Source organism: Lycium ferocissimum, chromosome 4 (assembly GCF_029784015.1).
Source record: "Lycium ferocissimum isolate CSIRO_LF1 chromosome 4, AGI_CSIRO_Lferr_CH_V1, whole genome shotgun sequence".
NCBI lineage: Eukaryota > Viridiplantae > Streptophyta > Magnoliopsida > Solanales > Solanaceae > Lycium > Lycium ferocissimum.
Window position 1 is genome coordinate 70,426,988 of NC_081345.1, and position 19,508 is coordinate 70,446,495.

The 19,508-nt window shown below is 36.7% G+C and overlaps 1 protein-coding gene across 5 annotated transcripts in view; it reads left to right on the forward strand.

Moving 5' to 3' along the window:
• Nucleotides 1-9,206: 9,206 nt before the first annotated feature.
• The window catches only part of LOC132053632 (uncharacterized), a 47,447-nt gene continuing 37,145 nt past the window's right edge, over nt 9,207-19,508 (forward strand). The window contains exons 1-8 of one of the 5 annotated variants that reach the window (XM_059445725.1): nt 9,207-9,433; nt 11,386-11,622; nt 11,692-11,773; nt 11,861-11,938; nt 12,053-12,112; nt 12,199-12,303; nt 12,557-12,667; nt 14,130-14,171. In XM_059445725.1, the coding sequence (XP_059301708.1) occupies nt 11,546-11,622; nt 11,692-11,773; nt 11,861-11,938; nt 12,053-12,112; nt 12,199-12,303; nt 12,557-12,667; nt 14,130-14,171 (555 nt within the window). In that variant the 5' untranslated portion in view covers nt 9,207-9,433; nt 11,386-11,545. The other 4 variants (XM_059445724.1, XM_059445721.1, XM_059445723.1 and 1 more) reach the window with 4 other exon arrangements.

Below are 19,508 nucleotides of genomic sequence, written 5' to 3' on the forward strand. Positions count from 1 at the left end.
TGGATAGTCACGCATCATATGGCTTGCCTGACCGCAGGCATAACAAGTATACGAGCTTCAAATGTAGTCGTCCCGAACGTAGCTTACTACAGTACATCGCGATGAAAGTGGCCTCATTTGGCTTCGAATCACTATCTCGGGAACGAGGAGCTCTAGAACTCGACTTTCGGCCCGAAATGAATGGGTCGATCAAATCTCTGACCTGCAAATCATGGAAGTGCACTAGCCGCTGAATGGCCTGAATGCCTAGAATATTGCTGCCTCTGACCCCCTTTGAACTCACTAACAACACCTGAGGATCTGGCTCTCTTACTATAACCCCTATTATGCTCATGCTTAACCCTCCGCTGCTGCTGACGCTCCTCAAGATTCTAAGCGTGGGCCTGAATACGAGAAATATCCATACCTTCCTGAAGTGAGGCCGTCAAGCAATCATCAATCAAATGTGGCCCCAAACCACTCACAAACCTGTGGACATGATCTCCCATATCAGCTACCATAAGTGGGGCATACCTAGCCATTGAGTTATGTTACACCCGTATCATCGAAGAGCACTTAGCAAATTTAAAACATAAGTACGTTGAGTTATGGTTAAGTAAAACCACTTTGGAATATAAGGAGCAAGAATTATTAAGTATATTTAATGAGTGAAGGATATACATAAGGTATACCGGAAGGTTTTATAAGGATATGAGTGGAAAAAATGGAGTACTACGACTTTGGAGAAAGGATGGGTAAAGTTTCGTGTGAAAAATTTGGTCCAACTTGAGGGAAGAATATCTCTTAGCATATGAAGTGTTTTGAAGTGAAACAAAAGCCTAAAATGAAGTTCGTCGAGTCTAATTTCTAACGCAACAAACCGCTCGTCGATAGGACATTGGAGTAGAGAATTATGGACGTTACAACTTCGACTGACAAAGTAGAAACGCATGCTACAGTACTACTACAGTAACCGACTTGCTACAGTAAACTGCTACAGTGACCCAACCCGAATTTGACCCCTATATAAAGGGTAATAACCCCCTTTTTCATCAGATTTTGAGGGAAGAATATCTCTTAGCATATGAAGTGTTTTGAAGTGAAACAAAAGCCTAAAATGAAGTTCGTCGAGTCTAATTTCTAACGCAACAAACCGCTCATCGATAGGACATTGGAGTAGAGAATTATGGACGTTACAACTTCGACTGACAAAGTAGAAACGCATGCTACAGTACTACTACGATGGCGACTTGCTACGATGGCTACAGTGACCCAACCCGAATTTGACCCCTATATAAAGGGTAATAACCCCCTTTTTCATCAGATTTTGACCAGAAAATTCCAGAAATTAGAAGAGGGAGTGAGGGAATAAAAAAGTGAGCAATTTTCAAGTAGCGGAGTAGTAGTTTAGGTCCGGATAGAGCGTAGTTATGATTGTAGTCTTGCTTGCGGTGTATTCGGTTTGGATTCTTGGCAAACACTGAAGATATTGCTGTCCTAGTTAGAATAAGGTATGAATCTCTCCCTATTGATTTCGTTTTAGGTTTACTTACGGCAATAGAGCGACTAAATAGCCGTATAACGAAGTAGTTAGTTGAAAAATCGGATAAATATCATATGAGGTGTCTTATGGAGTATGTTAATGTCAGTGATGATGTTGTTGTTGTTGTGGTTGTTGTTGGTTGTTAGTAACTGTGATTTTGGGCTAGGGATATAAACAGGGGAGGTCTTTATGAAATTTCGGAGTATTCTAGGAAGAGTTAACTTAAAGGCTTAAGGTAAGCACTTGATGACGAGCCAAACGATAGTGTGAATTCCCTTGATTGTAGATTTGCGAGTTCGAGAAGTAGAAGTTGAGCGAATAGATAAGCTTCAAGGTATGTAAATTTATCCCTTCCTTATTTTCGGCATGAATTACATAAAGTGAGCGAACGATAAACATACATGACTCCAATGAACTATAGTTCTCAGTGGTACTTGACATGACAGTTGTCTTTGATTCTCAAGTGTTGATTCATTCTGTTTATTTTCTCGAGTTCTAAATGGTGATTCAGTTTGTACATGATTGCTCTTAATATTCTATTCGTGCACATTATTATTACCTCACTTCACCGAGTCCCTCACTAGAGGGCCGGGTACGTATTCGTGCATATTGTTATTGTATCACTTCACCGAGTCCCTCACTAGAGGGTTGGGTACGTATTCGTGCACAGTTTCATTTCATTGTTTACCGAGTCCCTCACTAGAAGACCGGGTATGTATATTATATTTCACCGAGTCCCACAATGGGCTGGGTACGTATTATATTTCACCAAGTCCCATAATGGGCCGGGTACGTATTATATTTCACCGAGTCCCATAATGGGCTGGGTACGTATTATATTTCACCGAGTCCCTTAATGGGCCGGGTACGGTATATTATACTTCACCGAGTCCCTTAATGGGCCGGGTACGGTATATTATACTTCACCGAGTCCCTTAATGGGCCGGGTACGGTATATTATATTTCACCGAGTCCCATAATGGGCCGGGTACGGTATATTATATATGCATAACTCTCAACATAAGGTATAGATGCATTGGTACCCCTTGATTATCATACTTATCTCCTGTCGTCTTTTCACTCAGTCATGATCTTCACTACCGTGCTTCATGCTTTACATATTCAGTATATTTTCTGTACTGACCCCCTTTCTTCGGGGGCTGCGTTTCATGCTCGCAGGTATATATTCTCAGTTTGGTGATCCTCCGGCTTAGGACTTCTCTTTCAGTTCTGGGATAAGCTCTATTGTTCCGGAGCTTGAGTCATTTTGGTACAGATCCCTTTGACATAGACTTTGTTATACTCTTAGAGGTCTGTAGACACATGTGGGTTGTGTATATATGGTTTGGTCAGCTATACAGATGTAGTTCATTTTGGATATTCCAGCGTATAGTGGCACCCTTGTTGGCTTGCATATTTTGTGATGTTTGGTTAACTGTGACTCTTCAGGAGACAGGTTTATTCAGGTATGGCATTATGAGTTTACAGCACGCTTTTGCAAATTTCCATATTGTCCTTATTTTCAGTCTGATTATATCTAGCAGGTTCGTATACGAGTGTCCAGCTCGGGCACTAGTCATGGCCCATCGATTTAGGTCGTGACAAGTTAAAATGAAGGTTATACTCCCGAGAACTCATGTTCCCCTGTTTAAGGTTCAGGAACTTATCAGCTCTGGCCCGTTGAATCTCTGGCGTCAACTAATGTCGGAAAAAAGCATCTACAAATTCCTGCCATACGGGTGGAGGTGCATTAACCCCTCTAGAAGACATCTTGGTATTATACAAATGAACAACCACATCCCGTAATCTATAAGAGACCAACTGTACCGACTCAATATCTGAGGCATGCATGACCTACAAGGTCCTCAACATCCCATCTATGAAGTTCTGTGGGTCCTTATCTGGTTTCGACCCAAAGAATAATGGAGGGTCTAAATTAATGAAATCACGAACTCTGGCACTAACAACCCTATTACCATGACCCGCAACCTATCGCTGAGCCTGAGCGGCTACAAACTGGGTTAACAACTGAATAACCTCTCTTATCTCTTGACTTGAGGCATCCGGTCGAGGAACTGGGGGTACTAGAGCTGGAGCTCCTCTATGCTCCTCTAGAGCGGGCGGAGTGTGAGAGGACCTTGATGGAACCTCATTTTGGGACTCGCCCTTCTCTACATCTATAAGGGGTACCTGTCTAGTTCTCCTACCTGCCACTGACTTGCCCTTCTGAGCCACTATAGCTTTTCTCTTCACAGGCATCACTGAAATGATAACACACGGTCAAGAAAAGGAATCCTTATAACCTGGCTCTATCGCACGATCAAAGATGAGAAAGAAAGGTCAATCATTCCTAAATGCCCCACAACCTCCTGTTTATAAATGTGGCACGCTTCACACCCATAAACAAGACTCTACTGGACTCGGCTCGTAGACACACCCTAGGACAAACTGCTTTGATACCACTTTTGTCACGACCCAACCGGAGGGCCATGACGGGCACCCGGAGCTAACCTACCGAGCACCTTTTAACATACAACTCATAACCATATCTAGGTGGACCACAAAGATAACTCATAAATATCATAATCTGTAAGAGACACGAGTTCAAGAGATGTATGCACGTCTATATAATCACCATCAACTACGCCTATATATACAAGCCGACAAGGCTACCAAAAATGATATACAAAATATGAACTGATGAGGTTATAGAGCATCTAACTATACACATCTGTCTACGAGCCTCTACATGGAGTGAATAACATCATAAAGACGGGACAAGACCCCGCAATGCCCATATATGTACACAAAAGAATAATACAGCTGAACCGTAACTCCGAAACAAATGGAGCGCTCCTGTACAATCGCTGATGAAGCAGCCTAGGGGTCTGGTCTGTCTTCTTGTCTACCTGCGGGCATGAACGTAGTTTTCACAAACAAAAAGGACGTCAGTACGAATAATGTACCGAGTATGTAAGGCATGAGTAACAAAATAAGGAAAATATGAACACATAAGATAAAGAGATTAACCTGTACCTTTGAATGCCTCTTAAGGCGGATGTCATGCATGCTTAGCTTTTAAAAAAAAAACATTTTCATACATACATATATATAGTATCATGCCCGGCCATTTAGGCTCGGTATTATCATTATATCATTATCATCCCGCGTCCGGGGTAACATCATAACCTGCCCACTACAGTGGTGTGCACATCTACGTCCCTGCCTGACAGACTATAGCATGACGCGGTGTGAGAAAATACATACATATATATAAAGCATACATGAGAGCCCAAATAAAAGCTATAAATCTATCAGAGTGACGTAAGGTCGGTAAACCTCCGATTGGCATTATAGAACTATCATCATGGCCATACCTCACCTTGCAGGAACAATAATCGTAAGATGAGATCAATGTCAATAAACAAGATCAATAATCAATAATCATGAAATAAGGATCAATAGTATCATAAGAGAATCAAGAACATAAGCTTCTAGCATTTCTAGAAGTGTAGTTATTGTGGATATCCTTCGTGTAGGCTCGTAACAATGAAATCATGCCATAAGAAAGGAAGGAATAGCTTTAACATACCTTTTCGTATCCTTAACTACTTAACGTCTTTCCTCCCAAGCTCGCAAATCTACATTCAAGAGGATTCATACTAGAGTTAAGTCTTGAAAACACTCATAAGTTCAAACTAGAGTAATTAGTGAGCTAACGGAAATCAAAAGACTTCCCCTATTTTGTCTACTTCCACCAAATTAAAAAAACAACTCCCAATCAACAATAACATCATAAAAAATACCATAATAAAAATATTTCAATCAACCCAAAATTCCCTTTCAAATTCAACTCATAGCCATCAACTTCAACTCAATACTTTGTGACTTCTCTACTATGGTTCTTTTCCTTTCCAAGACTTGTTAAACCTTTAAGTCAATTCAATCATACAAATAAGATGAAGAACATAACTTATAATAGAAGAAATTCACCTCACTCAACTCTTTTCAAGACCAAATTCATCACAACATTGAGTGGAGGCAAGAATAATCATCTTCTATGGATTCTCTTGAGGTTTTTAATGTTTGATCTTCTCTTGTGATGGTGTGGAATGTTTTGGAATGATGGAGAACCTTAAAGAACACTCTGATAATATGGGTGGAGAAATGTGGAAAGGGGATATGAAAAATGGGATCTTTTGGATATTAAAAGGGCTTAAAACCGCCCCACCGCCCCGTGTTGCGGAGGAGACGCGGCCCAGCAAGTTGGGATTTGCGGCCGCATACTCCCTCCAAAATATGGGGAGGTCTTTGGGAAGTAAGGTGTTGAGTGGTGTTACTCTCTTCTGGGTGAACCAAAGTGTGGTTAATACTTTTAAAAGCATCTTGCTCTTCTAGTGCATACCACATTTTACGACTCCAAATGTTGTAATTTTCACTGTTTAGTTTCTCACCCTTGTTTAAATAAGCTATGATGCTCTTAGATGTCATATCTGTTAAATGAGACGATTAAGAAAGTTTTACTCATCAAACCTCGTGATAAATATTAATTAAAATACTACTCCAAGGTTCTTAGAGGGAATCTACTAAAATTGCTAAAGCTGCCCAATCCGTGATTACAATAAAATTAGTCAGTTCATCTCGTTTTAATCTAAAAAGATCAATATATTCAGGCATTGGAGCATTAGGTGGTATCTTAAAAGCCTTAAACTCTCTAAGTTTCTTCTCTCCTTCCTTCTGTACAACCCTTTGATCCCTTAACTAATTTTGCATCATCCTCGAGACATACTTACTTATGACTTCAGGCCCTTAGGAATATGTCCTATGACGATATACTCTTCCATATTGTCCCCTTACTCGATTTCGAGAACTCCCACTTGGAGTACTTCGAGCTTGTCCATGTTCAATCATGTCTGAAATAGGAACAAGGAAACAATAAGAGTGGTTAGAACCATTCAATGTGACAAATATGCCACAATTATTCATAGAAGACAAAAGTACGTTTAAGGATCATATACCAATGTAATGATGTGCCTGTTAGGAGGTCAATAAAAAATGCAGTTTTTCTATTTAACGACAAAAAATTAACAGATTTCAAAATTTCATAACTCACTCATTTTGAATCTGTTTAACATGAATAATTTATCAACGAAAAGCTTGTAACGAGTAGATTCTGGAAAAAATATACCAGATATCGTAATTCTTATCAAGTAATTTTCAGAAATCAAATTACAGAACACAGTTTTTTTAGAAAACTGTCACAATTTCAGCATAACTTCAAAAAATCATATCTCACTTGTTTTTATTCCATTTTTTATGGGTAATATATCAACGGAAAGCTTGTCAAGAGTAGATTCTGAAAAATATACCAATATTGTAACTCTTAACAACTAGTTTTCAGAATTCAAATTACAGAATTCAATTTTTTTTTTTAGAAAATTGTCATAATTTTCAGCATAACTTCAAAAAATCTCATCTCACTCGTTTTAATACGTTTTTTTATGGATAATATATCAACGAAATCTTGTAACGAGTAGATATTGAAAATTTATACCACACGTTGTAATTCTTAACAAGTAATTTTCAGAAATTAAATTACAGAACACAATTTTTCAAAAAACTATCACATTTTTTAGCATAACTTCAAAAAATCATGTCACTCGTTTTAAATCCGTTTAACATGAATAATATATCAACAGAAAGCCCTAAATAAGTAGATTCTGAAAATATAAGATTCGAAATTTCATTTACGTGATACACTGAAAACAACTTTCAGTCTTTTAAAAAAAAAATTTATCTTTCAATAGTCAATCACAGTAAAAGAGTAGAGCATTTCTTTTGCCTTTTCTCTAGCAACTTCACCAAAATATCAAAGTTGTAGTCAAGGAACATGATAAAAAAATTGACAGACTAGTCAAACCCTAAAATCCAAACTCATGATTTAACTTTCAAGTGCAAAGAATTAAATCAAGCAACTATTACTTTCTCAATGTATTCTCTGTATTCTCTGACACGTAGAGCATAAAGGAAAAATTGAAAACAGTCAATTCCCATTACAATCAATGACAACTATAGCATATAACATGATTTCAACAGATTTAACTATCAAAACAAAAATTGACTCTTTCAATTAAACAATCAAAGTGATATCGTTAAAACCCATTCTTATATCTTTTGTTTATCCGTTTTCAACGCAAAGAAAAAAAAGACATAAAAGTCTATGATATCTCCCCCGTCCTCTTCAAAGTCTAATACTTTTGTTTTCAAAAATTCTACGTACTGCGTTAATAGCGGACTGGCTATGGCGAAGCCAAACAACATTCATGTCGGGAGAAAACTATGAACAGTGGAAGAAAACTATGAATAGTGTAGCGAAAAATACAAAAAACAACTGAACAAGTGATTTAATCGTGCATTCAAACTAGAATACACAGTACATGACTCTGATACCAATGTAAGAATAAATAACGGGGCAAGAACAACATTTTGTGTATCTTTCAATTGTAGCGGAAATAGTTGAACTTACCACCAAAATAATTGCCCAAATTCGACTTCGTCTCTCTTGAAAACGTAGTTATGTTCACGAACTAAATATCCTTTTATCTATGTGTTCTTTTTGGGGAGATTTAGGAAGAATTTTCTCTATTTTCTAATCCCAGATAAAGTAACATTGTATCCCTTATAAAGAGAAAACAATTACTGGAAGTTTTCTCCAACCACAAACAGAATTGTAGGGGAGTTATTCTTTTAGATAGCTTCTTAGTAACCTCCTGCAATTTAATCTCTTAATAATGGGTCGAGTCGGGTCTGTCTACATGGATGACCCACGACCTAAACCCAATATCCAACATAACATATATTCTCCAAGACATTATCCTTTTAAAAATAAGTTACTTTTGGAGTTTGATTGTAAAAATATTTTTAAAGTAATTTTTTTCACCAAATAAGAAAATAACTTTCCTCACTTTTCAGAAGAAATAATTTTTCTTTATAACTATCTCAATGCTTAATTTCATATTATTCCTTAAAGCATCACTTACATTATTATCAATTTCACATGCTCAATTATTTAATAAAAACCCTCTATTCTATTTGCTAACATTTTTATCAATCTTTAATAAATTTTTTCAAGAACATAACTTCTACTATCCAACCTAAGCAACATAAAATATTACCCAAAAGAATATTTCTGAAAATAAATTATCTCTAAAATATTTTCTATCACACCAAACATATTTAATGAAACAATAAATCATTTTCATTTGTTAATCTTTGGATTTTATTGGAATTAATTATTTTGCATTTTCATGACCCTTATTTTGTCATCAAACAAGAGTGTAATGAAAAGGAGTCTCATGTTCACACACGGTCTCTTCCTTCTTGTGATTTTTAGATTAGTTAAAAGTTATTTTTTGAGCTGTATATACAAAAAATTTCAAAGAAGTATTTTCTACCCTCCAACATAAAATATTACGCAAAAAATTATTTTTCAGAAAATAAATTATTTCAGGAATATTTTCTATCACACCGAACACATTTAATGAAGGAATTAATCATTTTCCATTATTAATCTTTGGATTATGTTATTTCCCTTAATTATGATAGGAACTAATTATTTTGCATTTTCTTGATTGTTTTTTTTTAAATTTTCGTCAAAGAAGAGAAGTGGAAGTCTCATGTTCACACACGGTCTTTTCCTTGGTGTGGATTTTAGATTAGTTAAAAGTTGCGAATTGTTTCAACTGCATAGACATAAAAATTCCAAGGAGACCCACATTTGACTTTCTGTGAGAATTAAAACGTTACGCACTTTCTTCTCTCTTTCGTTGTTCCCATTGATTAATGATCGGAGATTCACAGCCTTTCTATTTTTGACGACTTCTTCTTCTTCGTCTTCTTCTATATTATAAGGTAACCATGCCCAATTGCTATTTAAGGGATTCTGAATCTGTTTTATTTTTAATTCTGCCTGAATATTCTGGTCGAGCACAGTTGTATATACCTATTTCAAGGTTTTTACTTATACTTTGCCCCAGTTTCAGTGAGTTTTCTTTTTTGTTTAGTCTAATTTTGTGGTAGTTAACTTCATCATGTACTTACAGGTGACTCCAAATTTTCCCATGAGAATTATTCACTTCTTTTTTCACTTTCTTTGAAAATTAGCGTTTGGAAAACACCTAAAATCCCTGTTTTCACTTTTTACACTTTGAGTACATTCAAACAACCAAATATTCTTTGCAAAAACTATAACCAAACACAACTCCAAAAATGCTGACTAAAGTGAATAATATTTGGTTTCTATGACGAAACGCCTACTAATTATGCACGTATCAAAAGAAAATAAAATTGATTCACAGGAAATGGCCTTGGAATGTGCCAGAAATCTAAAGCTGCAAAGGGTATTTTACATATTCTTAGTGATTTTAAAAGCTATCGCGTGGTTGTTCAAAAAGAATGTAGCGATGCCAAGCGAAGGATCAGTGCACATTTTTGCATATGAGATGTTGAAATTAGTTATTGTAATTGAAATTTGATCATTATAATACTTTTTTTAGAGTTAATGGTCAAAAATACACCTGAACTATCACTTTTTCGCGAGTTTCACACCCAACTATCAGCTGTTCCCTTTTCTTACCTGAACTATTACCATTTATGTATTAAAACACACCTCGAACTTGATTAGGCCAACTGTCAGTAGTTCCCTTTTCTTACCTGAACTATTACCATCTATGTATTAAATCACACTTCGAAGTTGATTAGGTCAATTGTCGATCTTGTTCCCTTTTCTTACCTGAACTATTACCATCTATGTATTAAAACACACCTCGAAGTTGATTAGGCCAATTGTCAGTTGTTCCATTTTCCTACCGCCAATTGTCATTTTTTCCATTTTCCTACCTAAACTATCACCTAGGTGTGTTTTTATACATTGATGGTGGTAGTTCAGGTAGGAAAAAGGAACAACTGATAGTCGGGGTGTGAAACTCATGAAAAAGTGATAGTTCAGGTGTTTGACCACTATCTCAAATTTTATACTTATTTTATTTTGTATTTACGTTAAATTGTGCACTTCACTTTAAAGAAACGTGCACCTCACTTCTCGCCTTTTGCTTCATACCCCAAGGACCTAGTCGCTTATATGCTCTTTACGCCTTAAAAAACACTGCATTTTCTTAACATCTAAATCATTTTGTTTTGCCAGAAAAGTTAGTAAGATGTTATAATCAAAGCTTCAGGTTTTGTCCCTAACAATTAAGCATGGATTATCAAGTATACTCTTATGCACAGCCCTGTCACCCTGTGTATCGCTTTGGACAATTTCAAGTATGAATTGCCCATCTGAGCAAAAAGAGGCTACATAGATTTGCTTATTAAGCTATATTTTAGCTCCCTGTGTTTATGCACTAATGTTTTGAGAACAAGAGATCCTCACTTAATATTGCATTAAGCTACTTATTGATTTTGTTGTGGTCTAAGGCATCAGGAGCTACCCAGAGTTGGTGCTATTAGATTTGCATGTATGTGGATGATTGTTATGTCATTGTTGATTTGCATTTTCCCATCTTTTACTTCCGTTAATTACCTTAACACGATTTTAATTCTATAAAGCAAATGAGAATCAACAGCTGTTGGTATTTATCTTCCTCTTTTTTCTCTTTCGAAAAATTAAATTGCATTTTCATCCTTGGAAACATCTTTGTGGATCAACTGTGCTCAATATTTTACTTTGACAAAAATATTGTTGTCTTTAGATCTTTCTCAGGCTGTTAGTGTTTTAAGTTACCTTTGACGAAGCCTAGCTGATTACTTGGTCTATTCACTGTTCCTGTCCTCGTTGCTATTGATTAAGTGATCTTTCTCAGGCCGTTAATGTAGCTAGTCCTCATTAGTTCTGGAAGAGAGGAAGTGCTTCAGCATTTTGTGAATCGGAATAGGTTCTGATATGCAAGGAACTGTTCGATGATGTGAGACCTAGTTGACTACTTTTCATTTGACTTCTTCTTGTGAGAATAGTTGGATAACATGCATTCCGCTAGTAGCTCTATTAATGGGCAGAAAGATATAAGATTTCAGGGGCAAAGCTCTGATTTGGCCAACAGGTAATTATGAGCTAGATTATGTTGGGAATTTTCGGTCGACTGTGTAGGATTAATTCATCACACTTGCAGGCAAGATTTTGGGATGAGTTCTGTACCGAAGAATTTGAAGGGAAATGACACTATCAATGAATCTCAGGATCGTGAAGCTATGGTAGATTTTCTTAATTTGTACAGAATATAACTTTCAGTATGAAGGGAGACTACATTTTGCTAAATTGCTGAATAAATCTGTGTTCAGGAACTATATTCACGTGCTAAAGCACAACAAGAAGAAATTCTATATCTTCGGGAGCAGATTGCTCTTGCCAGTGTTCGGGTGTGCCATTTTCCTTTGGCCTTTGCACATTTTTGCTTTTTTTGCTTCAGAGATAATATACTCTATGGTTCAACTTTGTACCTTAAGCACATTGCATTGTTGCCATGTTATCAGGAATCACAACTCTTGAATGAGAAATATGGACTTGAGAAGAAATTTTCTGAACTACGCATGGTTTGTCTTTCTTGTCTGACTGAATTTACTTGTTTATTCTTTTTGTTCAATACATTCTTTTGGTGTTACTATTTTTGTACTCATAGGCACTAGATGAGAAGCAGAGCGAAGCTATAATGTCCGCCTCAAACGAACTGGCCCGCAGGAAAGGTGATCTTGAAGAAAACTTAAGATTGGTGAACGAGTTAAAGGTAAGCAATAGGTTGACTGTGAACGCTTGGCCCTTTTTTGGGTGTATAAGCCTCAACTTTTAAAATGTGTTTTTGTACTTGTGGTTCTCGATGTAACTGCACAATATTGGTTGCTTCTGTGAGAAAAATATTTCTTGGGAGAACTGTATATACTGTTCACCCCAGCTAGCTTGAGATTGAGAAATAGTAGTTGTATCCTCTATGTGCATCTTCTCTAGGATCTTGTTTATCGGAAGTCTTATTCTTTTTTCAGGATACAGAGGATGACAAATATATTTTTATGTCATCCATGCTTGGATTATTGGCCGAATATGGAATCTTTCCTCGTGTGGCTAGTGCCTCTAGTCTGACCAACAACGTGAAGGTATTGAGTACAAAGTATTAGAGTAGTGTTTTAGTACGAAGTAATGTCTCTCTCTCGATCTTAATATTTACAGTCCTTGAGGTATATAATAATCTCTGAGGAGTTCTGTAAGTATTTCTCTCTTTGTTTTTCTTTTAAAGGTCCCCAGCATCTCCATAATGCTGAAGAATACCAATTACCATTTTCCAAAAAAAAAAAAAAATGTTCCAGTATGCTTTTTATATACTAATCGATCTCAATATTTGCATGCAGATTGTGTGGATGTTTAGTAACTTATTAGTTTCTTCTTCTTCTTTCCTCTGTTCTTTAGGAAACTTGTTGAACTCTTTACTAGGACTTCTGGCTTTATGTCTTCTCTGTTATTCTAACATGGATTATATTCATATTGAGCATCTTGACCAGCAGCTGGCCATTAATTTAACGGATATACATTGAAGAAAAGATATTTAATTGCTGCACATTGTTTCTATGACAAGTTTTAATGATGTAAAACTTTATCGCTTTCCTGAATCTTGATAGGTAAAACATATCATATTGCTACTTTTACAAAGTTGTCTATTTGATCATGCTGGAACAGTTTTCATCTGGCCTGACTAAAGTAAAACCGTAAAGCACACAGTACATCACTTTTATTGGACACATTGCTCTGTTCAGACAAACATTACTTTGACAAGAGTGCTATCCACATAAATGTTATCATTTTTCTAATCCTAAGAAATTAATTTTAACAATTATGCATGCATTAAACGCTAAATCATATCTACTCACAAAGGCATTCTGTAAAACTCCATTATCTTTCTTTTTTGCTGTAAATCATGCTTGGCATGCTAGTAGTACTGCTATGTGTTGATGGGGGTCATTGCTGGAGGTCTTATTATGCCCGACTAATACGAAGGTCTGGCTGAATGTTGTATTCTCAAGTTTGCTTTTCCGTGCTTTGAGGAAAATTAGACTTGCATCATTCATAATCTTTTGGGTTCTGTCCTATTAGAATCTGCCTGGTTCAGAGTTTGATGTTAATAGAACTTTTTCCTGCTAAATGAGCTTATTATACTGTGGAGGTCTGGTTGTTGCAATATCTACAAATGGATCAAGCAATCAACTTTTCTTAGTCCCAACTAATTGAGCAAGCCTTTATCCTTTGTATTCATTATGCTATTATCAATATTCAGAGGATCATCATAGTTTTTCTTTTGATAACCAAAAAAAACTGTAATGATCCTCTTCATATTGATAATAGCAGAATGAATACATAGATGTTGAGGAAACTTTATGAATCCTTTGTGTCCATTCCTTTCTAGTCAATATTCAAAGGACCATCCTTGTTAGACTAAATTAAACAAATTTCTCCTTGTCCTTCCACTTTGAATCTAATCTTATAGCATTAGTGAATACTGCATCGTAGTCTTCCTTCCTAGAGTACCACTTCTGATACAGCTTTTTTCTCCTTAATCTTTTGCAGCACTTACACGATCAGCTGGAGATGAAGATCAGAACTTCACATGTACGGTTTTGACATTGTCTGACTCATTTACAACCTTATCAGTTATGATTTTGTATTTAGGGAGCACAGCCTTTTCCATCATGTTTTGACCAACCAACCAACAGCAACATACCCAGTGTAATCCCACAAGTGGGGTCTGGGGAGGGCAGTGTGTACGCATACCTTACCCCTACCTTCGGAGGTAGAGAGGCTGTTTCCGATAGACCCTCTGCTCAAGAAAAAGTATTAAAAGCAGTTTGAAAAGAGTAAATAACGGAAGTGAAAAAGCCATGACAAAATACTAAAGAAATAGTTGAAGTACAAGAAACAATAAATAGTAACAAAAATCGAATAACAAGAAACTACAAGAGTAATACTACGAATACAAGTATGGAAGGATAAATAAGCGAGACGACACTCAACTACCTACTAACCTTCTGCCCCAATCTGTGTCCTCCATAGCCTCCTATCTAAGGTCATGTCCTTGGAAGCTGGATCCATCCATAGTCAACCTCTCACACCTCCACACTGGGCATTTGTGCATCTTCTCTTCACATGCCCGAACCATCTCAGCCTCGCTTCCGCATCTTGTCCTCCATCGAGGCCACTCGCACCTTGTCCCTGATGTCTAATTTTGACCAACCAAACATGGAAAATTGGAGAACATTTTTCTCCATACCAAACACAACCAAAATGTTTTCTATTTATGAGTTGAAATGCATAGTCTACCTATTTATAGATGTTTAATACACTTTTAAAATCTCTAGACGCGTATGAATTTGATTTTAAAAGTTTGTGCATTTATTGCACCGTTTAACTGCAATAAATGCACTGCCGGGACATAAATGTGGTGTTTGGCGGATTTGTCGTGATGGCTTGAATTTTGCATGATAAAAAAATCACTGGCCAAGAATTTTCGCATGCAAGGGCTTTCAGTATCTTTTGCAGATATTCCTTTTAGCCTGCTCAAAGGAGGTCACAAAAATTTAAAAGCCTGTACTAACTTCTCTTGTGGAAGAAACAATAGAATGATCTACTGAATACATGGTATATGTTTCGGGATTTTGTTAAAAATATTGTAAATGATTATGTATCAATTAGGATTTTCAGAATTAATTAGCTTGACTGGTTCTTGTAGTTAGGTAGTCAGAATATATTCTTTCTGTTTTAGCACTTGCACTTTAACTATTCAAATGCAGTAGATTGAGAGAATCAATCAATCTGAGTTTTCTCTCAATTCTCTATTCTTTGTTTCATTTCTCACCTGGTATTAGAGCAAGGGTGAGAAATTAGTTCTTGTACATTTACCAGCAACATACAAGAGAGAAACTCTGCTGCCGCATAATTTTCGAGAGTGTGTTAACTGTCCGAGAGTATCACTTTGCGCTAGTATTGTGCACATACCAGTACCACCAAGTCTCCTCCCTCTGACGACCCTACCACAAGAATGCCCACTGCTAGAAAGGCTTCCATGCTCCTCCATGCGCCACTGGTAGCTCCCGAACCACAGTACATGTGTGTCACTTTTTGGTGCATGTACACCATTCTTCTGAAACCTTCTCTCACTGTTTTTACTATGTGGATGTCGATCTTTCGATCCAGTCTAACCCATACAAGTTAGACGAGGTTTTTGTTGACTGAAGCCATAGTCCGATGAAGATCCAAGAGCTTGTAAGACGCTTCTTCACTGTCCAGCACCACCTTTTTGGCATCAGGTAGGTCGACTTGGACATTGGAGTTATCTACCTGATTTCAGAATCATTTTCTGATCAGAATGTTCAATTTGATTGAATTTAAAAAAAGAAAACGTTACAAGGATTTGAGAAGTTTGGTTGCACAAACAATTTGATTGAATTTAAAAAACGAAAACGTTACAAGGATTTGAGAAGTTTGGTTGCACAAACAATGGCCTTCCTTAACTTGGCTTGCTTAACTGGAGTGATTGCTCTTGCAAGAACTTCCCAAGTCCGAATGGACCTAGGAGTTAGATCATTCAACCATGTCGCCACCTCACCAGTAAGGGAAATTGGAAATAACCTTAACCGCATAGCATCATCTGAGACAGTGTTTGTCTTGGAGAATGTACAAATTTGGAGAACCTTTTTCACAAGAACTTGAGGATCTTTGTGCTCAAGCTCGCTAAAGAGGCCTTTGTTTGCAATCAATTGAAACATCAATGATGTCCTGGAGAAAGTTGCGGCCCCAATAGCTGGTGGGCCTATGACATTTGCATAGCCGTAGTTAATTGGGATCACATTTTTTGCTGCAAAAAATGCCAAAAGGATTTAAATCTTCAGCCATTGTACTTGAAGGTGAGGCCTTGGTGTAACTGGTAAAGTTGCTGCCATGTGACCTGGAGGTAACGGGTTCGAGCCATGGAACAAGCCTCTTGCAGGAATGCAGGATAACGTTGCGTTGTGGTCCGGCCCTTCCTCGGAACCCACGCATAGAGGGAGCTTTGTGCACCGGGCTGCCCTTTAGACATTGTACTCGAAACACGAAATAAATGTTGGTCCAAGGTATGCAACAACAGTAATAAACTAAAACTAAGTCACCAATTGCTTCCGGCAATGACGACAAAATTGTGATAACGTTCAACCAAGCTCTGTAAAAGAACAAAGCGGTTGTCACAATAGCTGGAGAATGTCAAGTCATAGTCCACAAGGAGTAAGTATGAAGTAGTTAAGTCTAAGTCTATATACATACAATGCCAAATATCTTTTTAGGAAGGATTTAATGAATAATAACTAAAAAGGAAACTAATGATAAACTAGAGAATACCAAATCAAGTACTAGAGCGATTTAGTCTAAATATGAAAAACCTAGATTGTTCACTGCCTCAATGTGCCTAAGTAGCCTACTTGTTTTTGGTTATTATTATGGTCCAACTGTAATGATCCACTAATACCTCCCAAATTAATGGGCCTACTCCCAATTGCTATTCCTAGCTCTAATGAGAAAGCATTTAAGAATGAATCTAGTGAAAATCTGAGATGAGATTGACTAACGGTGATCATTCTTTTGTTACTTGGTCGAGTGTCCCTACTCCCATATTCCCAAATTGTGTTACGGATACGTCCAAACATTTCCATAATCCCATTAATCTCGTGTGGGTTCCATACCCCTCGGGTCTGCTTTAATAATTAACTTTAAGGCCGATATTAGCTCAAACCGGTCATAGGGATTTATGGGGCTTTACATGTGCAACCCACACTTTCCCTTTTTAAGCTCCGAAAAATTTCCTTGCAACTCTTAAATCATCTCTTTTTGGGTTCTATGGCTCCGCACGATATTTTGCAGGCTGCAGAATCCCCTTCTTCTTCAGCTTCGCTTGATTTTCATCTTTTGAGTCTTGAACTCTCCACTTTATATATTCTTGCTTCTTTTCTTCCACTCTTGGACTCTTCCAAGTAGGGATGTACAAAAGAAAACCAACAAATTGCACCAAATCAACAATCCGAGTCAAACCAGAAAAAATCGAGTAATGGTTTGCCATTGAAGAAAAAAATCCGACCATAATTGATTTAATATTAACCAAAAAAGTCAAACCGAAACCAAACCAACCAGACATTACATGTATTCAATAGTTAAAAATATTTTATACATATATATATATATATATATATATTTTTTTTTTTAGTTCTTATAACTTTTCATGGTTTCTGTCTTTTAACATACTTTTGAAGTTTGCATTTAGAATTTTTGAATCTTCCATTAAGTTTTATAGCCCTCAAGTCTCCAGTAGGCAGTAACTCAAACAAAGTCCAAACTAAAACCAAATCAACACCAATGCTAACTAAAGAAATTCATTTCACGTCTTCTATGGCTTATTAGTTGTATACATGTATGAGATTTCATTATCTTTGTTGTTTGTGACACTATATTTTAGTATAATGCCATGACTCCATCTCACCTTAGATTTTGTTGGTTTGGTTAGGCTTAATAGATTTACGAAACCTACACAATTGGTTTGGTAAATAAAACAACCTAACCAACCCGACCTATGTACACCCCTACCTCAGGTTGTAATCTCTCTGGCTAAGTTGCGCAGACTCTTCTTTTTTGATGCCGAATCCGTCTTGGCAAGAGACTGGGAAGGGTGCGGGATACGTCTCGGATTCGGTCAACCAATTTTAGATACTTTGACCGGAGTCCATGGACAAATTTGGGGAAAAATTGAGATTTTGATTTCTCTAAATGAAAGATAAAACAGATTTTAGACATGGGAAATGATATACTTTCTGTTATAGTCCCTTTATCACAATATACATGTAAGTTTTTCGTTAATTCTACAATATCCATGTAATGTAAGTTTTTCACTGAATATCTCTCAGAATATAGAATATCTTTATAGCTCTATTTTTATAATTTTGAATTTTCTTAGCCGAATCCCTCCACCTTTATCCATACCTGGATTGCACCTCTCAATCTTAAAATTTAGATTTTGCCGGATCCGACTGACACTCGGATCCGTACTCATATCGGATACCCATACCCGAGTCCGAGCAACTTAGCTCTTGGTGAGTCTGGCCCCTAAAAGCAAGCGAAGTACATAATATTTGACTATAATTTTCACTTGAAGACATTAAAAGCTAAAGTCAAAGACATATAAGTGGGTAAACACCCAACTTATCAGCACCTAGCGAACTAGTTTAAGTTGCTCAAAGAATTGAAGTTTGGACAAATTAGTCAGATGACTTGCGTGTGATAATGAAGCTGCTCTTCATATTGCATCAAATTCAGTGTTTCATGGGGGAACTAAACACACAGAGATCGACTATCACTTGGTCAAAAAAATAGATATAATCTCAAGAGATATTCTCACAAATTCATGAAGTCAAATGATCAGCTTGTAGATACTTTCACCAAGTCTATTATTGGTTCTCGAGTTAGTTACATTTGCAACAGCTTGGTAGACATGACTTGTACACATCAGCTTGCGGGGGAGTGTTAAAAATATTGTGAATGATACAGTGTATCAATTAAGATTAGTCTTAACTAATTAGTAATTAGATTAAATCTTTTATATAATCAGGTAGTCAGAATATCTTCTTTTTTGTTTTAGCACTTGCGCATTAACTATTTAAACCCAACAGCTTGAGGGAATAATCAAGTTGAGTTTTCACTCAATCCTCTATTCTTTGTCCCACTTCTCATAGATTTAATCCTCTTGTTAGAATCTGTATGAATATTCTAGAATACCGCAGATATTCGTCCCAAAATAAGTGTCACCTTAGCAAAAAAATGTCCCAAGATAAGTGTCACCTTGGGAATTCAAGACAAATATTGGCAAGTGAGTCCCAAAAAGAATGACACATATCTTTATTTGGCAACAATTTAACTTTAAACTTTACCTTT